The 20,664-nt window shown below is 32.5% G+C and overlaps 1 protein-coding gene across 2 annotated transcripts in view; it reads right to left on the bottom strand.

The window, feature by feature from the left end:
* Positions 1-6,043: 6,043 nt before the first annotated feature.
* LOC132741737 (E3 ubiquitin-protein ligase RNF213-like) overlaps positions 6,044-20,664 on the bottom strand; it is a 35,702-nt gene continuing 21,081 nt past the window's right edge. The window contains exons 9-19 of one of the 2 annotated variants that reach the window (XM_060729990.1): positions 15,813-15,968; positions 13,353-13,520; positions 12,778-13,024; positions 12,236-12,448; positions 11,778-11,889; positions 10,483-10,622; positions 9,407-9,481; positions 9,001-9,107; positions 8,183-8,324; positions 7,861-8,050; positions 6,044-6,962 (exon numbers count right to left, since the gene is read on the bottom strand). In XM_060729990.1, the coding sequence (XP_060585973.1) occupies positions 6,689-6,962; positions 7,861-8,050; positions 8,183-8,324; positions 9,001-9,107; positions 9,407-9,481; positions 10,483-10,622; positions 11,778-11,889; positions 12,236-12,448; positions 12,778-13,024; positions 13,353-13,520; positions 15,813-15,968 (1,824 nt within the window). In that variant the 3' untranslated portion in view covers positions 6,044-6,688. The remainder of the gene's footprint in view (positions 6,963-7,860; positions 8,051-8,182; positions 8,325-9,000; positions 9,108-9,406; positions 9,482-10,482; positions 10,623-11,777; positions 11,890-12,235; positions 12,449-12,777; positions 13,025-13,352; positions 13,521-15,812; positions 15,969-20,664) is intronic. The other variant, XM_060729991.1, reaches the window with a different exon arrangement.

The raw sequence follows: 20,664 nt of genomic DNA, 5'->3' as shown, positions 1-20,664 counted from the left end.
TTAGTCTATGAAGGTGAAAGAATGGTATTTGTTCTTACCAACGCTCCAAGCAGATTTCCAAAGTTATTGGAAATCTGTTTGAGTGATTTAAATTTAAAAGGGTGTCTTATTTTTGTAGATGATGTTTTGAATTTTGCGCTGATTTTCAAGGAGAATTTCAACAGAATTGAACCTTGTTTCGGATGTTTTTAATATCATGGTTTTAAATTAAAAATTCAAAGCTTAAACGACTGTATTGTTTAAGTTCAAGTGTGTCTTATTTAGGTTATGTTGTTTTCTCAGAAGGTTTCCATACCCATTCTCAGAAAATGGCTTTGACTACTTTATAAAAGTACTATTATTACAGGGTATTACAGACTTTTTTCTAAGCCTCTTTTATGACCTCTTAGAAGATCATCACACAAACAACGACGTCAAAGAAGAAGTTGATCTCCCTTGTTTGAGTCGATGAGCAACAAAGGGCTTTTGAAATTCTTACTCATCCATCTGTTCTCGGTTATGCTGATTTAAACCATTTGTTGTTTCTACAGACTAATCAACAAAAGGCTTGGGAATGTTTTATACCAAAAAAAAAAGATGGCTTAGAACGGGATATAAGTGGTGGTAGGAGAGGTCTTTGTGCCAGTGAGAGAACAACGCAACACCAAGTTGGAGTTTTTATGTAAGAAGGGGACCTCTACAGAGAACTTTCATGACTTCTTGTATAAAAACATCTTAATTTTTCGAAAATACTACAACCCATTTACATGTTTCGTCCATTGTCATGTAAGATATAAATTTGCCATAGCTGGTTGGCTGCTCTTGGTAACGACAGTTTAAAAGCCGTAAATAAGCCTGGTAAACCAAAACAGTAATGCTGATGGTTTAAGCAGAAGATCACACCTTCAAGAAGATGAGGGAATTATGTTTACAGATGTCATCATGTGCACAGAAGCCAATGTTAGAACAGATGGAAATCCCATCGCTGACAAGTTCTAATAGGTAATGGTATTATAGAGTCCAAACCTTTCATCTACTGGTATTACTCAAGTCAACCAGAGGATAAAACAGACTAAAGACCCCATCATGTTTTACAAGACTGTTGACAATAGGATACAACACAACAAGCACCAACTGTGTCATAGGTCGACAACAGCTGAAAAGCTTGTAAGACGTAGAGCTTTCTTAACCATCGGGTTATTTAAAAAAAATGCGAAATTGAGTGACAGCTTATTCTTTAACTGTCTTATCTGAAAGTTTCAAGGACTGGGCAACGAAAGGGCAACATGATGATGTTGGTTAATAAGGTAGAGACCGAACAGACATTTTTCTTGTTAGACCGAGAGAAAGATGTCATCAGGAAAGTTTAAGCATCTCCTAAGTGCCTGACAAGGAAGACAAGGAAAGCAGCTAACGCCCAAGTCTACTTTTACCCTTTCAGAATACACATCCTGGAGTTGGTTGGTTTGTAAATACTTTTTCGAAAACTATCACCAACATTATATGATTGTGATGAGTGTAAAAATCCGGAGAGTTTGACGGAGTTGGCCTTAATGCCACTGAGGAATTCATTATCCCGGCTAGGAGAAAACCGGTATCAAAGCCCAGAGTCACGCTGGTCGGATTTGGGTAACATTTCTCACGTGATTGTAATGTACTCCTAGTGGTAACAAATTTATTTATTTATTTTTAAGATGGGTGGAAAAAATTCATTTTATGAAGTCTAATTTTCATGATAAATCTGAAAAGTATGTTTAGATGTAAATGACATTTTTTCTTGAGGAAACACAGTCACAGATATTATTACGAATACTCCTCTTCAGTGTGAATTTTATCTTGTTGAGCATGGGGGAATGTCACGGGTGTTGACATAATCCATTTTGAGTGTATATTTCCATCAATTTCACTTTCAGCTTCAATTAATATATAATTTTTGTATTCCAAAGAATGTCTCAATTTCAATGTGCAGTAAACATTTGTTTGTGTTGATTATGTTTCATAATCAAAGAGTTTTGTTTTATCCCTCTTAACATTCATTATTAAGATAAAATCATAAATTTACATCAGCACCAGAAATATATATGTATATATGTAGCAGTTTCGAATTAATTTTGAATATCATTTAGTATTATACCTTCAATTTCATTAAAAAAGAAATCGGGTAAACTGAGTTTATACCTTTATTTTCAGACATTTTGAGTCTATAACTTTAAATTATTTTCGGTATAAACCTTAAATTTTCAATTGAAGTAGCACCTTAAGTTGCTAGCTAAACACAAACATATACATAGACTTATTTCAGTCTCAGAATTGAATTTTGAACATAATGTTTTACAACAGAAAATACTTTTCTATTAACCAAAAGTTACACCTGTTACAAAAATATGTTATCTCACCTTCAATTCTGACTGAATAAAACAAAATAAAATTTGTTCTGTTTTTAATAATAAGGATCCTGCAGTCATCATACAGCAGGTTGATAAAATGTCAGTAGCCATTTTCCTGCCGACAAGGGAGCATATCATGGGTCGAGTTATTTCTTAAATGCTCATTTTTGCCGTGCGCTGTTTGTCAATATGACGATGAAAAATAACTTTAAGTCCGCACATGCGTTAATTGTCATTTGTTTTAATCATCTGTTTTGGTATTGTATTGGATTCGGATGATTCCGTAACGTATGCTTTTTAGCCGAATTTCACGGATACGTCCGACATAATTCAACTATGTTTGTATCTCGAACTCTTTTTTTACCGTTTTTGTATGTCCAACCGTCTTATACTTTGTATTGAAGGGATTGGAGAGACAGATTTACATTGTTTTTTTTTAACATTTTCTTTCTTCCAGTCTCAAGGGACCTTTCCTTCTTCGCAGCACTAAGTCTATATCTGTCACAAGTTTCTAGTTGCATAAAACTTTATCTTTTACTAAATAAAATCTTCTGTGATAAATACCTTATTATTCAGTTTATTTTATTATCTTTTTGACGCTGTGGTAAGATTCTTGTGATTTAAATCGTTTATCTGCAATAATTCTTGTTTACATCGCTAAATTGTAAGTTGTTATGTTGTTATGTTGTGTTTTATGAATTTTAATCAACTAATTTTATAGGTATGTATTATGTATGTTAAAGCTAATATATTTGTTTCCTTTTTAAATTTCTTCTTAAAAATCTATTAAATTGATGAACTAACGCCAGGTATTGTAGTAATTATTATACCCTATGACAGGACATAGTCCGATTAGAATGTCAAATTTGCAAGTTTTTAAATTATTTCTTTGTAATTGTAAAACGTAGGGAGTGCTGCACAATTTCTTTCCTAGTAGAAAATACTTACCAGTTTTTTACCAGTAAGCAAGTGTCATAGAGTATACATATTCATTACATTATACAGGTAAATGTTTATTTACCTATACTGACCTTTACTTCCAATAAACCATCCTAGATCATATCATTTTTAAATTAACACACGCACCCGGACACACACACGCACACACACGCACGTACAAAGAGAGAGAGAGAGAGAGAGAGAGAGAGAGAGAGAGAGAGAGAGAGAGAGAGAGAGAGAGAGAGAGAGAGAGAGAGAGAGAGAGAGAGAGAGAGAGAGAGAGAGAGAGAGAGAGAGAGAGAGAGAGAGAGAGAGAGAGAGAGAGAGAGAGAGAGAGAGAGAGAGAGAGAGAGAGAGAGAGAGAGAGAGAGAGAGAGAGAGAGAGAGAGAGAGAGAGAGAGAGAGAGAGAGAGAGAGAGAGAGAGAGAGAGAGAGAGAGAGAGAGAGAGAGAGAGAGAGAGAGAGAGAGAGAGAGAGAGAGAGAGAGAGAGAGAGAGAGAGAGAGAGAGAGAGAGAGAGAGAGAGAGAGAAGAGAGAGAGAGAGAGAGAGAGAGAGAGAGAGAGAGAGAGAGAGAGAGAGAGAGAGAGAGAGAGAGAGAGAGAGAAGAGAGAGAGAGAGAGAGAGAGAGAGAGAGAGCAAATTGTATTTCTCTTAAAATTATACTGGGTTTCATATGCCGTTGTTGTTATCATATACTTCTTTTCGCTAAATTCGATTTACTTTTGCACGCGTCAATAAGCAATCATAGCTCATTTCTTACCCGAGATATTTTTAGTCAGACTTGAGGCCAATCGCCGCCGGGACAGTAGTGTCAATGTTTTCCATAGGTGATCCGAGTAAAAGGACACGACCGAAGAAACAAGTTCAAATAATTGAAGATAAGTCATTAAAGATATGATGTGTTGCAACTCTCGTTAAGTTTCAAGTTTCTATAAAAAGGCGAAACACTAGGTAGAAGTGTAGCTAAACTGACATAACATCTGTGACTGTAACATAATATAAAATCATAGAATAAGCAGTGTATTCAAGCAGAAAATTGCCCAGTAGATATCGTAAAAAACAGGAAATAATGTTTTTTTTTTGTTTTGTTTTTTTTTTGTTAGTGTGAAACTGTCAAATCTACAATACAAATATGTATTGACAAAACGGTATACTTTGTCTCCTTATATAGTGTTTTACAAAGACTAGTGTAACTACCAACTAAAATCTAATCGAATGCAAACATACATTATTGAACCACCGTTTCGTATTAGTCAAGAAATCGTAACAAGAAAGTTTACTTTTTCACCTGTAGAACGTTTGACCAGTGTTTCTACAAGATACAAATCGTACGGTGATTTCCTCCAAACATGTCCGTTTGAGTTGGTTAAGCATCCAAGTATAAGCAGATTAAACAACAAGTAGTCGACACCTTCTTCAACCTGATTTGAAAATATATTGCAGCACATGCTTTATATCTGTTTTGAGAAATGTTTTCTATACTACCAACTATTGTTAATGATACATGTTTGTTCATATTTTCTTAACTCATTTCATTCCATGTGTTTTGTGTGTAACGAAAGAAATTAACTATATATATATTTTACCCCCGATTTTGAATTTATATAGACTTTTAACACTCCACTCACACATTTAAGACTGACATTCCAACGTAAAGTTAAATAACCCTTGCGAAAAACATGCTTATGTTTCTCTCAAGCAATAAGCTCTGGTGATATGCTTAAAGAAAGAAAAATGCCGGTCTAACTATTATGACCCTGTTTTGTATATTGAACTGGCAATTTAAAACATCAGACAAAAAAAACGCATACAAATCACCGAAAGGAAAAACGTAAAACTTTTACTTTTCTCAAGAATAGGCCAAAATAACCGAGGCACAACTTAGTCATGAACAATAGTTAACAACACTAAATAAAAAGTGAAAAAAATCACTTATGTGTAACTTGTGGAACAGTATCCTCTCAGATAATTTCAAGTAATATCAGAGCGATCAGTGATTCTTTCTGTTGCCTCATGATAACCGATTGCATGTTGCAACCTACTATGAAGCATAAGCCACAAAAATTGTAAAAGGGAAAATATGTTTTTTAAGGGCCATGAAAATCATCCAACCAGAAGACCCGTGTAATATGTGCGAGTACTTGAGCTTCAATCAATCCTGTAAAGTTTCATTGAAATTGAATAAGTGGTGTAAGAGTAGGAGTCCAGACAAACTTTAAAAATAAGAAATCATTAAAGGGCCTTAGCTCAGACAAAACTCATAAACCAGAAATTGCCGATGATGTGCACAACATTGCTTGGTATTCATCATTCCTGCAAAGTTTGGATGAAATCGCACCAGTAGTTTCTGATGAGTAATCCAGACAAAATTCCATTTGCTGGCAAAACACATAAAAATGAGCTTCCCGTAAAGTTTCATTGAAATTGCATAGGTGATATAAGACGACTAGTTCGGAAAATCGATTTAAGGCCAAAAATAATTGAACTGGATGTTATACACAACTAGACTAGGTACTGATCATTCTTGTAAAGATTTGATAAAATGGCACACGTACCTTTTTAGGAGAAGTCCGGACAAGTTTTGTGACAAACAGTCAAACAGACAGACGACGGAGAGGTGATTTCTATATTTACTTTATTTAGTGGCGACACAAAATGGAGATTGAATTATGATTTCGTATGAATTATGAATTCGTATAAACTATACTTAATAAAATGGATAACAAAGTTTATAAATGTTGTACGGAATTTGTCGAACAAAAATGTATGATGCTATTTCTTACATAGCTCCAGCAGATTTATTCTTAACTATAAATGTAGTAAAATCCAAATACGGTTATGGGCAAAAGAAACACAGCAGAATATCAATAGAGTGTTAATGCCATCACAATTAAGAATTTGTTTAACACTTACCTAATGAGGACTTTAGAATGTGAAATGAAAAATGACCTTATTAGGAGCACACACATGTGTTGATTAGCGAGTAAATGTTAATTATGTGTTACCTTGGACACTGTGGTATGTTAAAATAAACATAATGCACCAGAAAGATCAGATCATCTGTATTGTTGTTTAAATACTCACTACAGTTACTACAGTTTTCGAAACAATTGGTGATAATTGTAAACATACTGCAAAACTGTATTTCAAATATATAATTTTCAGACATTTGAGAGATAAAAATTGTGCATGACACTGATTGAACCTAGACAATTAGTATCGACTAAGCAAACAGAAAATATTACAGTACTATATTTTTATTGTGGTATTAATATACCTACTGTTACATTTTGAAAAGTTTGAATCTATAAAAGTTGCCTTTTCGATTTAATAGTTATTATATATTAAAGTACAACACAAACGATATCACTGACTGGTCATTTTAAATAAATAGAGTTATTAATGTACATGCTGCTAGTAAATCATTTGTTACATCGTTATGGAACAGACGTGGTTTGTTATATCCTGGCTTTTGTGTTTGATCTAAAAGACGTCCAACAACGTTATCGCCACAAACTTGCCGTTCATGCAATGGGATGCTTAAACTTAGTACTTCTTTAGAGTTCATCTTTTCTTGTAATTCTCGTTCTCGACGCTTTTTATACAACGTTTTTCCGTCTCCGCTCCTCCAAGATCTAACAAAACGGACGTTTGACCTAAAAAATAAATTTATTATCTTGTTGCTTTATAGACACATGGAAATTAAGTATTCGAGAAAAAAGTTTGGCAATGAAATGTTTGATGATTGTTTGATTTGAAACCCGAATAGCTAATAACGCTACATATGGTGCCATACATGTATGTCGTGTATATCAAATTGCTACGACGACCAAAACGCTCACCTGATGACATATTTGTGAAAAGCAGTAAAAGCTTGACTAAGTGCTTACCACAAGAAATTGAACATTATTGGTCACTAGATTATAGTTTATGTAATATATCTCTTTTTTCAATTTCTACTTTATACATAGTCCTAATTTTTGATGAGGTTTAAAGTATAATGTCTCAGCAACCGTATGCGCTAACTCATTTCTTCCAGTTTGGTGTTCAATAAAAATATTGGTCCATTTACTTATCGCGGTGCTCGTTTTAGCCAATAAATTGCACAATTTTGCGTTACTTTTGCACAATTCCTACGTTATTTGCACATTCCTACGTTACTGGATATACAAGGTGCTATAGTGTAACGCTAACATAAGCGCGCTTTTACGAAATGATTGTATATTATGCAAATGATGTTACGTCAAAGTTTTATTATATTTGTATAATATCGTTTTTATAAAATGACCTTTTTACACCCCTGCGTCGTCCCGGTATATGTGATAATTATATCTTTTGATTGTTGTGAGATGAAATATAGGTAAAGACAAATTGGACAATTGTCGAACATGTTTTAAATTCAAATTTTTTTCTCTTTCTAACAATAAGAGGTATACTTTATCTTAATTTAAAAATGCAAGGGAAACTCATTGAAAGTTGCAATATGTTATCAAGTGTTATGAAAGGTATATTATTAAATTTAATACAAAATCTTAAATTATGTTAAAAGTTTACTTTTCGTAGTCTACAGGTACTGCTGCTGCTGCAAGGTCTGTTCCACTTTTATCTTTCAGATTCCTTGAGATGACTTTAGAAACATCTGATGTATCAAAGTTCATTCTTTCCGTTCGGTACTTTTCCAGAGAAGATATCAATGAAGAGGTGTGCTCGTTTTCAGAGCCACATATAATAACAAGTCTATAAGCTGCAATAGAAAACATGTTACTCATTGAAATTTTCAAATGTTATTCTTTTCTTTTTTTCAATTCTTTGAATCATTTTTTTACAATGAGATACAATGTATGAATATTTGCATTCAAGAAAATAAAAATAGTACTTTTGTTTTCTACATTCCGAATGTATTCCAGAAGATTTGCTTGCAATCCTTCACAAACAACAAACTCTAGTTTATCTGCTTCAACAAGGCAATGAATCTTTCCTCGAGAAAAAAAGACTGCTCTGCGTAAGAAAATGTCAACCTAATGAGAAAGAAAAAATGAATCAAAAGTTATAGTTTCTTTAAAACACCTATTCACTGTAAATGAAAAATATAAAATACAAAAAACTGAAAAAGTAAAGATCCTTCTTCAGCAATAAATCAGCCAATTATATGAAAACTGCGATATCGGTTCGATTGAGTCTGTTCATAGGAAATAATGTGAACGAGCAACATCTTTCATACCAACAAAGACACCATTAGAATGCAAGAATAGTGTTTTAATAGGAAGCATATATGACTTTTATAACAACTCAAAAAATTATGTTTTTGAGAAAAATGAGTTACAAAACATATTATTTTAACAGATAGAAAGATTACACAATCCAAATTTTATATATCTATTAAGCCGCACGCATCCGGTGAGTGGTATTAATGAAGGTTTTAACTTTTGTGTAACAATGTGTAGTATATATAACTAACTAGAAAGTGTCCCTAGTTCATTAGGATTGTGCAAATATTTGAATATGCAAATTCAATCATTTCTTGCATAAGGCATCAATTTTGTTTTGAAAGCGTTCTTTGTTCCAATTTTGTTATATGTTTTGGGTTTTTTGTTTCTGTTTTTTTGTGTGTGTTTTTTTAGATTAAACGTTTATTTTATTGTTTACTCATTTGAATGCGTGCATCTTAATTACATATCTTTAACATCAAAATACTTCTTCCAAAGAGGTTTGTGAAGTACACATTAAAACTTCGTCTGCATTTGGAAAGTTAATTTCTTCTGATTCTATATAGACAGACATTGTAGTTCTTAGAACTTGACCTGAAATATTTATGTAATTATCACTTAACATTTAGATTGAAATACAAAATGTTCTTTTTAGTCATCGATAAACACATTTAATATCAAAATTGCAGTGTAGCTTATGGATAAGACAATCTTTCATTGCATAATTGTTTGAAAACCTTTTTACTTTGATGCGTCATCAAATCGGGAAAAGGGAAACAATAATTAATTGAAAGTACATGAAAGTGTCAACTTCTGATGACGGAATATTCTATATTAATCAAACAAAAGATTTACAATTTATTATAATTCAGTATCGATAATATCAAATATACCTGTTGGGCAAATAACAAGATTTGGCTGATTTTCCTTGTAAACAGCTGGCATTTGTCTTTGAAAATTTGTTTCTCCTGTCAAGTGAAATTACAAATTAAGTTACATAAGCTCTTTACATCTCTCAGTTTATCTAATTACAAATGAAAATTATTAAGCTTAAGCTATCATTTTTATTATTATTATTTTATTTTGATGAATATTTATCAAATCAAGGGCCATCATGTGACAAAACAAGAGTTAATAAAACTCCTTACATCCACATTGACATACTGAACATGCGTCTGACAGAGATTGTATCTTTCCTTTTTTGTTGTAAAAATAAATATTTTATAACTCTTTGGAAAACTAGGACAAAAACAAGAATGTCAGATATAAAATGACATGCCATAATAATTTTCAAAACCTGACATATTCAGCATTGGCATTGTGATTCTTCATATGATCATGACTTGTAAGTGTATGATTCTCGAATGTCCATGAAATGTTTAAAAAATATATATATATATATTCGACATTAGATTTACTTGTATTTAACTTTTTAATCACAGATAGGGGAGCCAGATGAATCGCGTACTTTAAAACTACGCAATTTTGCGCGAGTTCACTAAACAAAATAATGTTGGCCTTATAGTTTTAAATCAACTGAAAGTATTAGAACAATCTCAAAAGAATGTTTTAATGTTCCAAGATATTAAAAATAACAAAAAATAATTTGTATTATAAACAATTATGTTTGGTATAATGATATCTTAATGTGACGCAAATGTACACTTTTATTTAGAAAGTAAGCAACATATTTCATCATTAAATGTATTTATAATTCAACCATTGTTTCATTTGTTTTATATTATGCCATATTTTTATAAATAGGATTAAAATTGATTGTGTTTGTATTGAATTTATTACACCGACATATGAAATAAGGATGTAACTTCATGAGCAATTCTTGTGTAACATAAAATCTACTTCCTAATCAATTTTAGTTTATTTCTTTTTGTTATATTTTGTGAATTCATTTCGATCTGATAAATGTGACAATATTGATGTATATTTTCATGTATCAAGCGATACATACCTTTTAAACCCAAAAGTCGCAGCAGCGTACCCAGTTTATGTAGACTGATATAATCTTTAAGGTTTGATTCAACAGATTCGATAAATTTGTTCCACACACCTTTAAATTTCTGCAGCATCTTGTCAAAGTCGTCAAAATCGCTGCAAAAGTCAAACTGTGTCATTGCAAAATATATTGCATTAATTTCAAAATTTTGATTTGTATATTAAATATATAGAGGATATTGAAAATGAATGTAAGTTAAATACTGAATTTATAGCACTAGTTGAATAAATTTATATCATGCGACCCTCTGGCGAGCATAATATTATTTTATTCAGCGAGTTCAATAAATTCAGTAACAACTTACACGAATTTAATATCACACACCAAAAATAAAGACCGTTTAAAATGGAAAAAGAGTCATTTTTTTCACTGACGCGTCTTTAGTATAACGCTTACATTTAGCGCGTATTTACACTGTTTGTATAACGCTAATGACGTCACGTCAAAATATATGCACGGCCGTGCAATACCATTTTTACGGAGTCGCAAAATCGGCATGGGTATGTGATAAATATATATATACATGTAACCATATTACTTTTATCCGATAAAATGTGACATGCATTTTAATATTATTTAATCATATTGGCATATTCGTGTTTGATGAAGATAGAATATAAAATACTATTTTATGCCTAGCAAACAGTATCCAAGCATTTCATCAATTGCAATATAAATAGCATGTGTTTATTGTTTTGGAATATCTATATGTCTTGGTTTAGACAACATGTTCACGATGTTATTATATTGCTTATCGAGAAATTACAAATAGGCAAGTCATAAGCATATGATTCAAATTCATTTTAAGGCAAATGAGCCTAAATCATTCTAGTTGCTTCTAACAGGACACTTGATTATTTCACTTAAGGTTTGTAATGTTCTTTTGCAACTCTGAATCCAATATTTTTCTATTTTAAGGATCAAGCACCGTTTAAGTAAATCAGCGTTATAAAAATAACTATTTTCATTTAATTTCATTTCACAAACATACTTTTTTTAAATGTTTCGATTTATATGTATTTATTTACTTGACATTTTTTCAATTTATTTAATAGCGCAAAGTGGACAGATATCGAGTTAACACTTATTCATCAGTTGACCTATCAGATAAGCTAGACAGATATAAACCTGCAAGGTATCAAAGGCTTTGTTCCTAGAGATATTGCCTTGTTTGGTATCATTTAATGTAACTAAAAGGGAAAGGGATAATATTCCTGAAACGAATGACGATTTTAATTGTAGTTAATTACCTGTCGTCGACAATTGCACTTTCAATATACTGTGCTACTGTCCAAACTTCGTCCGATTCTTCAGCTATGTCTTCATTTTCTTTCAAACTTAGTTTCATGCACCATAATATTGCTATTTTGAATATAATTATGTCTTTAAAATAGGCTATGTGAAAATTAAATATTGAATTTAGAAAGAATATTACTTTTTTCTATGAACGAATTGTATAAAGACGTTTGTAACAATTTAACATGATTTCGAAATTGTCAGTGTTAAGTACACATTAAACTAGATAAAATTTCAAATTCACGTCTGTCAATTTAAATAACGTGTCACCTATCTACCTATGATTAAAAACAAACATAAATGTGATATACTTCACGAATAACATTTGCATCATATCATATTTCACTTCAGGGGGAAATATTTAAAAGACACGAGTCAATTGTATAGTAAAAATATTTATGATAAATCCTACCATCATGTATATTGTATTCCGGAAAACGTTTCAATGCTCTTTGAATAATTTTTCCTGTAAATCCGATTTCCCTCAATCGTGAAATGAAAACTGATTTATCTTTGTTTTTTGTTTCGTCTGATTCTTTAGTGTTACTATTTTGTTTTTCATTGTTTTTCAAATCGTTTGTTTCCATTTCCTTCGTAACACATTGATAAGCTTCATCAATATCATCTGCAAATGATTAAAATGAATATTTGACAATAAATACTTAATTAAGTAGGATTTAAAAACATGCATAGAGGGAATAGTTTTTTTCTAATATTTTTTGGTAAAATGTATTGATTATATTTCTTACGAACAAAAAGATGAAAATGTTACGGTGAAATGAATTCGTCTGTTTTTTGCTGATACACTGTGTTGTGGCAACATGATATTTCAGAGATTTTAACATATAAAGATAGATTTTAAATTGAAGTTGTTTTGTATCACCTAGTCTATATGATTTATTTTCCAAATCGGCCTTACGCGTTTGAAACACAGCAGTGCCGTTTTACAATTACCTTTATTGCAGCCAGCCTTAACATATGCCAAGAGGGGAAACACGTTATCTGATATAGTTGCATTCACAATCAGATTAGCAATTTCCTTTTGTAAAAAAACCAGTTGATTCATTGTGAAGTAATTCAAATGTTCATGTTTCTTTCTTTTTTCATCAACAAATTCAATCCACTCTTTAAGACATATTTCCATTCCTTCTGAAAGTTTCGGCATGATGTCTTCTAATTTCTCGTCCGCTGTCTTCCGACACTTGCATTAAAAAAAATGAAAAAAAAAAAATGAAAAAAAAAAAACAGTTTGAATATTTTTGTTTTTAATTTGAAGTTTATTAAATTATTTTATCGTATCATTTTGTTTTTGAAGCCAGAAATAAATTAGATGAGAAAATGTTATACTTTGATGCGTTGTATTTTAAAAACTTCAAAAGTAGACGTTAAATTTGTAGCAGTTCTTAAAAATTAAACATAAACGATATTGTGTTGGGAAATCACGTGAGTTCACTTTAAAACGCTGAATTTCGTTGAATCTTCAGAAGAATAACATAATATATATGAATGAACAAATCACGCTGTCTCACCTTGAGCTGAGTAACATCTGTCTTATTCTTGAACTGCAAGATTGCCCATACAGGAGTTTCAAGATTAGGTTCGCAAAATGTCTCTATTGCAAAGTTTTCAAACAAAACACAACCCGATGAGACTAGTCTAATGTAAACTTCACTGAGTCTTATTACGCCTTCTATTATCTAAAATGAGAAAAGAAAAACAATATGAAATAATAATTTCATTACGGTGCTTGATAAGTAAAAATACTATCGTTCAACTTTTTGTGACACTCAAATGTTTCTTATATAATTAAATGAACACTTTAAACACTTGATATTGAATATGGTAATCGTGAAACGAAAATACGTTTAAATAGCTTGTTTATTTTATATGCAAAGAAGAAATTAAGTATAGTTTAATAGTATGTTCTGTAACTTTACAAAAATGAAAAGTAACATTCAACATTTTTAAGGCAAAATTGCAGAAACGCTCCTACGTTTGTAGTAATTATCTACTCCTGAAACTGTGGTTTGCTTATTTTTTTTTAAGTAAATAAATATAGAAGCAAGCAAAACATGATTTTTACGTTAAGTGTGTACTGTAATACTTTATTCCCAGTCATTGTGCAAATTTGCTAAACTTCTATGAAAGATATATTATTTCGTTATTACATTCTTTCCATCTCTGACCGACACTTTCTATTCTGGATAACCTTGATTTTAAGTTAGAATAATAATTGAAAATAAACCTAAAGAAAAATTTGAAGAAAAAAAACAGTAAGATGTTTGTATGGTTGGTATAACTAAAAAAAAGGCCGTGACTCCAAATTTCATTTGTACTCAATTATGATTTTTTTTATCATGAAACGTTTAAACAGAGCGCTCTTATTTATTGACGAGCCATAATTCAGCAAAACATCAAAAAACACGTGTAATATAGGTAATTACTTGAGCAACCAATCAATTCTGTAAAGTTTCGTTGTAGATGCAACACAAATATGTAGAAACTATATATAACGCTTTAAAGCCAACACTTTTTGTATCAAGAAAGAGCATTATGTCAATGCTGTTAATATTTTAATATCTAGAATACTAAATTAAAGGCTAATTGCCGACAACTGAGAAGTAAATTAATATTTCATTTGTTGTTTTTGTCCATTCTGGAAAAATTGGAAAATAGTCATGATGGACCCAGCTTAACTGAGATTCATGCAAGAAAAGGTAAAGCTGTGGCGATTGTGTTTTAATTTGTAAACTATAATTCAGACTGAATAAGAAAACGAATTATAAAGTAAATCCATTTTAAAATTTATTTTTTGTTTCATGATTTAATTTATATTCTTTTACAAGTATTATTACAAAACAAATTAAAATACGTTCATTATTTTATGATATTATAGGGGAACGTATCATTTATAAAAACGATATGTATTTGTTTCTCCAGCTCAATATTTTTAATATGGAGATGTCTGCTACGACGATTGTGACAAATAATATGTTGTTAAAGAACCACAAAAATACGCTTCATGCAACTACCTAAGCCCTAGGCATTGTACTTCTAAATCTAAGATTTTTTAAATATTTAACTATACTAGTCTATGAAAAATAAGCTACCCCAAAGGTGGGGCCATTTGTGAGCCATGTCTATATTAACAAAGTGACCCCTTGGGCAGGGTCAATTTTGACCCCAGGGGCATGATTTATATAAGTTCTTGGTACTGAACTTTCATCAACAGTACTTCCAACCTATTTTCAATACGAGTCCATTTTAACCAAGTGAACACTGGGGCTTGCCAATTTTGTACCCAAAAGTATATTTATTCAACTTTTGTATAAGACCAAAAGGTGATGCTACATGCCAAAATATCTAAGCTCTTTGCATCGTTTTATTCGGAGGAATGACTTTTAAGTTACTTTTTACAATAAAAGTGTAAATAAATTAAGTGACCCTCAAGGTGCACCCATTTTTGTCCCCACGGACATGATTTGTGTACTTTTGTATAGGTCCACTTACCAATGCAACAAGGCAAATATCAAAGCCGTTGTCATTGCAGTTTCCTAAAAGAAACCAAAAACGTATTTTCCTATATCAACTAAATGACCAATAGGGCGATTTATTTTTGACTCTAGGGACATGGTTTATGTATCAGTTGTAAAGGAACACACGAAAGTGCTACATGCAAAATATCTAAGCTCTGGACTCTGTACTTACTGACAATAAATATTTTTCACGATCTCATTTCTTAAGTCTAATTTTAGTTCCAGCTGTGATCGACTAAAACATGTATATAACTTTTGAAGAGAAAAACCGAAGGAACATTCCTGTATATAGTTTGGTCAAAAATCAATCCAGTGGATAAGGATTATGAAAAAACATTTAAAAAATGTTGACAACGACGAACGACGGGCACAATGCCATCATAAAAGCTCCCCTTTGAGATCTTTGTGTTCAGTAGAACTACAAACGAAAATTTAACGTTTAACTTAACATACCGCTGTAAACCTATCGACACTTTCATGTCCTTCTCTAGCTTCTCCGGCAACAAGCATCAGCTTACTTTGAAGATCCTCTAGTTGCTGAAAATTATACCCTGTACTTTCGTATGTATTGTTGGCAGGAATAGTCAATTTAATGACATCTGTCAAATCCTTTAATACAAAAGTATGTTTTTGTCGTCTTTACAAAATGTTATATTGAATAACTGAAATACAATAAGATATTATAATAACTATTTGCTGCAGGTATGTAAATCCGTATAATCATAGTTCCTCAAAGAAAAACACAACTTTGTGACTACCTCAACATAATTTTTAGGACAGTGACACGATGCAAGACAGCAAATGAATAAGCTATTTTTTTACGATATTTACAAATAGATGTTTCTATCCTTTTGTCATTAACTTCATTATTCAGAATACTATGATAACTTGAAATTTATACATGTTTTTAACGACATTATGTTATGAAATTATTATTAGCTCACCCATAAAAGGAAGGAATTATAGAGAGTTTAATAAAAAAAACTAGGACTTTTAATAAATTTGTACAAGTAATATCAATAGATTTGATATCAAATTAATGACATCAATGTCAAATTAAGTTTAAAATAAGTAACAACAAGCAATTATCATAGTACTACAAGCAATCCATAAGTCCTCTACCGGTTAGAAAAACAACATAACATTTATAGACAGGCAGACAGACGGAGAGACAGACAGACGGACGGAGGGTAAAAATAAAGTCCCCTCTGGTTAAACCGGAAGTGGATTAATAATCTTTTTGTGTGATTAAAAAAGAAACAATTATTTAAACAAATAAACCATGTCAAATGTAATGTTTTTTTTTATTTGATCTTTTGGGCTTGCTTATTACCCAGTAAATATATTGAACACTTCAAGTGAGTATCTGTTGTCAAGAAAGTTGGTAAAACTTTACTTATAATCATCGATATACTTTTTAAATTTGACTCACATGCCAGACAAACTAACATTTTATTTGCAAACTATCATGTAAAGTTTTTTTTACAGATTGTTTTCTCCTCTCGAACGAATACTATTCATCTGCTTGTTTTTTTTTTTATCTATTGTTAATGTCCAAAAACATTGACCTGGCACTCGTTCATTTGATCCTGTAATCCGTTTATTCCATAAACGTCACAGTCTGCTTTTAAATCGATATGAACGTACATATTCAATTGTTAAAACGGTAAAATTGAATATCCGACTTAGCGCAGTTGGTAAAGCGGTTTCACTTGAAGAATGTAGACGCGTAAACTGGTATGTTCGAATTCTATTTCAGCACTTTTTTCTTTCTTTTCTTCTATTTTTTAAATTCAAAATCTCAAGAAACTATTGCAAACTGTTTTGTTCTGTGTACTATCTGTATAGTATTTTTAATATATGTAACTGCCTGTATAGCGTGTATGCTCTAAAGCATAATTATACGATTGCACCATGTCACGAATACTTAAATTGAAATATACTGTAATGAAATAAAATATAATTGTGTTTAAAAACACCACTTACAAGGTATTCTAAAACCAGTTGTAGTATTAATTCTTGCAAGTAAATTTACACACACAAATAATCATAACGTGATGATGGTAAGGAATCGAATCAGAGACCTTCAGATCGGTAGTCCGACATCTATACCAATAAACCACACCTCACTGACTAGTGAAGTTAGCAAATATATCGATATATTCGATAGATATTCAAATGACCTTAACGAAAGTAAATGAAGTGCCAGGTCAATATTGTTGGACAACACGACACAATAAAATACACCATGTTGGCGATACTAGATTAATTCATGGACCAGTAACTAAAACTTGGACAAACGGTTTAAGACTAGTATGCATGAATATATATCTGAATTCGTTTACGCCTGTTTTTGACGTATATTGAGAATCGTTAATGGTATTAATATTTAGAATCGTAATAGTGTAGTATAAGAATACGTCTTTTCAGGTTCGTACCTTTAATGTAATATGTAAACATAACGTAAACAGGATGTGACGTCTACAACGTAACGTATAAAAAGCGGCAGACCTTAATAAGAGCGCGCAATAGAGCGCATAACGTACATATCTTGACACTGGGGGTCGCAAAATGATATGAAATGCACGTACAATGTGTTGAAAACGTTCTGAAATATTGTTAAAAAGTTATCAAAAAATCACCTTCAATCCATTTAAAACACACTGTCTTTTAAGTCAATTTTCTCTAATAAAGATATTAATACTTGGAAATTGAATAGAACGTGGTTTTACGTCATGAATCTTAACTACATCTCCAGCTATTATCGTCTGAGTATTGTTTCCTTTCATCTGGTGGTGTTAATGTAAGGCGGTGAGATACTCGTGTCGCAATTTCTCCAGGAACCGATCAATCAGTAATTTCTGAACTCTGGCTCTTCTTGTTATACATGTGATATCACTAAACCTGGAGTTAGTAATTTGTGTATCGGTAACGTCTTGGTATGGTATTGTCGTTAATTTTCGGCCGTAAAGTAGGTGGGCTGGTGTAAGTGGTTCAGCATCAGAAGAATCGGAAGAGACGTACGTTAGTGGTCTGTCATTCATCACGGCTTCTACTTCCGTCACAACTGTTTGTAAAGTTTCATAGCTTATGTATGTCCTTCCGAGAATGTTTTTCAATGTTGTTTTTGTCAGGCCAATAAGTATTTCCCACCAACCGCCATACCATAGTGAATGTTTAGGAATAAACTGCCACTGTGTACCCTTGTGACTAAGTGTTGATTGCAGGGAAACAGACTCAGACATGCGTTTGATGTGGTTAGCTGCTGCCATTTAAGTCGAAGCATTGTTTAAAAATCATGATCTTAGGCACGGACATACGACTGCAAAATCTTCGGAATGCTTGAATAAATGAATCTTAAGATAAATTGGGAACTTGTTCTAAGTGTACGGCTCTAGTTGATGTGAATGTGAATATGCAGATGTATGTTTTGTCTCACTTCCAGTTTTATCTCTTACGCATAAAGCGCCAGTAAAATCAACTCTCGTGACTGAGAAAGGTTGAGCATCGTCAACTCTATATTTGGGAAGAGGTGGTGGATCCGTGAGCGGTGTATGGTTTTCCATCTGTTTTACGGCAAATGACGCATTTTCTAATTATCACTCGAACTATCTGGCGGATTGACGGAATCAAAAATGTTTATGTTAGGTATGTTATTATTACACTTACTCCGGCGTGTAGTTGGCGTTCATGAGCATCTAATATAATAAGTTGGGTAAGATGGTGCTTTGCTGGAAGTAGATACAGAAACTTTGTCGTGTCAGAAATGGGTGCTTTGTGAATTCTTCCGTCACAGCACAGGTCCTCCGGTATCTATGAAAAGTTGGAGTTGTTTCACGAGTCGAGGGGCGATTTTTAGAAGATTTAAGGTTTTTGAGATTTCATCACTGTACGTTGTATTCTGACAACTCTTCAGCAATAACTGCTCAGCATTTTGTAGTTTTATTAGTGTTTATTTGTAGGCACCTTAGGATTTGTTGTTCTTGACTTGCAGTAGCAGATAAATCTAAGTACGTATGCCGTTACACTTGTTTGTTTGTTTGTTTCATTTTACGCCTTTTTCCAACAGTATTTCAGTCATATAGGCGGGTAGTTTCCTAACCATCGTTCCTGGAGAGTTACACCAGTACTAGACTACCTTCCTCCGCGCTAAACTACCAAAGCATCTCCCGGGGATCGAACCCACGCCAGAGAGGTAACTGGATTAGAAGTCATCGACTCTAACCCCTCGACCACGGAGGCGGTTATATGCCGTTACACAAAGAAGTCTTCAATATGTGCTGAATTTACCTAAAGTATGTCAATAATGTTATGTAAACTAGGTACATGTGTTGTTTCCGGGACAAGTATTGATAAAGAGTTCTCTGGGTGAAGTTCATAGCGGTCATTTGTTATTATTATAATTGTCAAAACTAACTTATCTTGTCGATTCCATATAGGCCATCTTAAAGAATAACATACCTATGTATGTCCAGATATCCAGAGGTCATTACAGCTGTATTGCGTTGCAGAAATACAACAAGTTATGAGATCAGAAGGGTATTCATTGGTTGGGCAATATCTCCAGTTTCGCGTATTTGACATTGTCTTTATTTCTAACTCTCTGTTTTCTTAAAGCGTTTTTTTCTGCTTAGATATTTGTATTAAATGCAGAACTATCTGACTATCTGACGCATATAAGTTTTGTCTGCATCTACTTAGCATGTACATTGTAGAGAACTTGCGAGTCGAGAGCCTACAACAGCGGTCTTCAATTCCAATCGTGGTAACATCAACTTTCTTAGAGGTGCTATACTGTTTTTCGCTATAACAAATGTTAATTTCTGTTTTCCGCATAAATAGGCTACAGTACTTTAAGACTGTTCAGTTGCATCGACGAAGATGTTAAGTGTATATGTGTCGTCTGCTCTACGACAAGTATAGTCTGCTTGGTATGTTTTAACGGGGAATTTAAAAGTTTTAATGGGGTAAAATTTTCAAACCTTAACAAGCGTTGACCATAGTCCCTGTAGGTTTTCCTTGGAAAATGGGGAAACCCTAAAATTTACTTGTATTTTCCGAGGTCTTGAGCATCTTTTTTTTGCCCCGCAAGGAAATTTGCTGCCTGACCCAAAAAAATAAAAAGGGTTTCCATTATTTGGGGAATTTTGGTTGGGTGGTTGGGTTCCCGCGTTTGGTTTGGCCGTAGCCCCTCTAAAAAAGGGAAGGGGTTTGGGTTTTAAATGATTAAATTTTTACCCCCTGTTTCTGTTTTTTCCCCCTGGGGAAAAATGTAAAGGGGTACTTTTTGGGCCCCTTTGGGGTG

This window comes from Ruditapes philippinarum, unplaced genomic scaffold (genome assembly GCF_026571515.1).
Source record: "Ruditapes philippinarum isolate M1 unplaced genomic scaffold, ASM2657151v2 ctg4365_1_1_1_1, whole genome shotgun sequence".
Lineage (NCBI taxonomy): Eukaryota > Metazoa > Mollusca > Bivalvia > Venerida > Veneridae > Ruditapes > Ruditapes philippinarum.
This window is presented reverse-complemented; position numbering and strand designations above follow the sequence as displayed.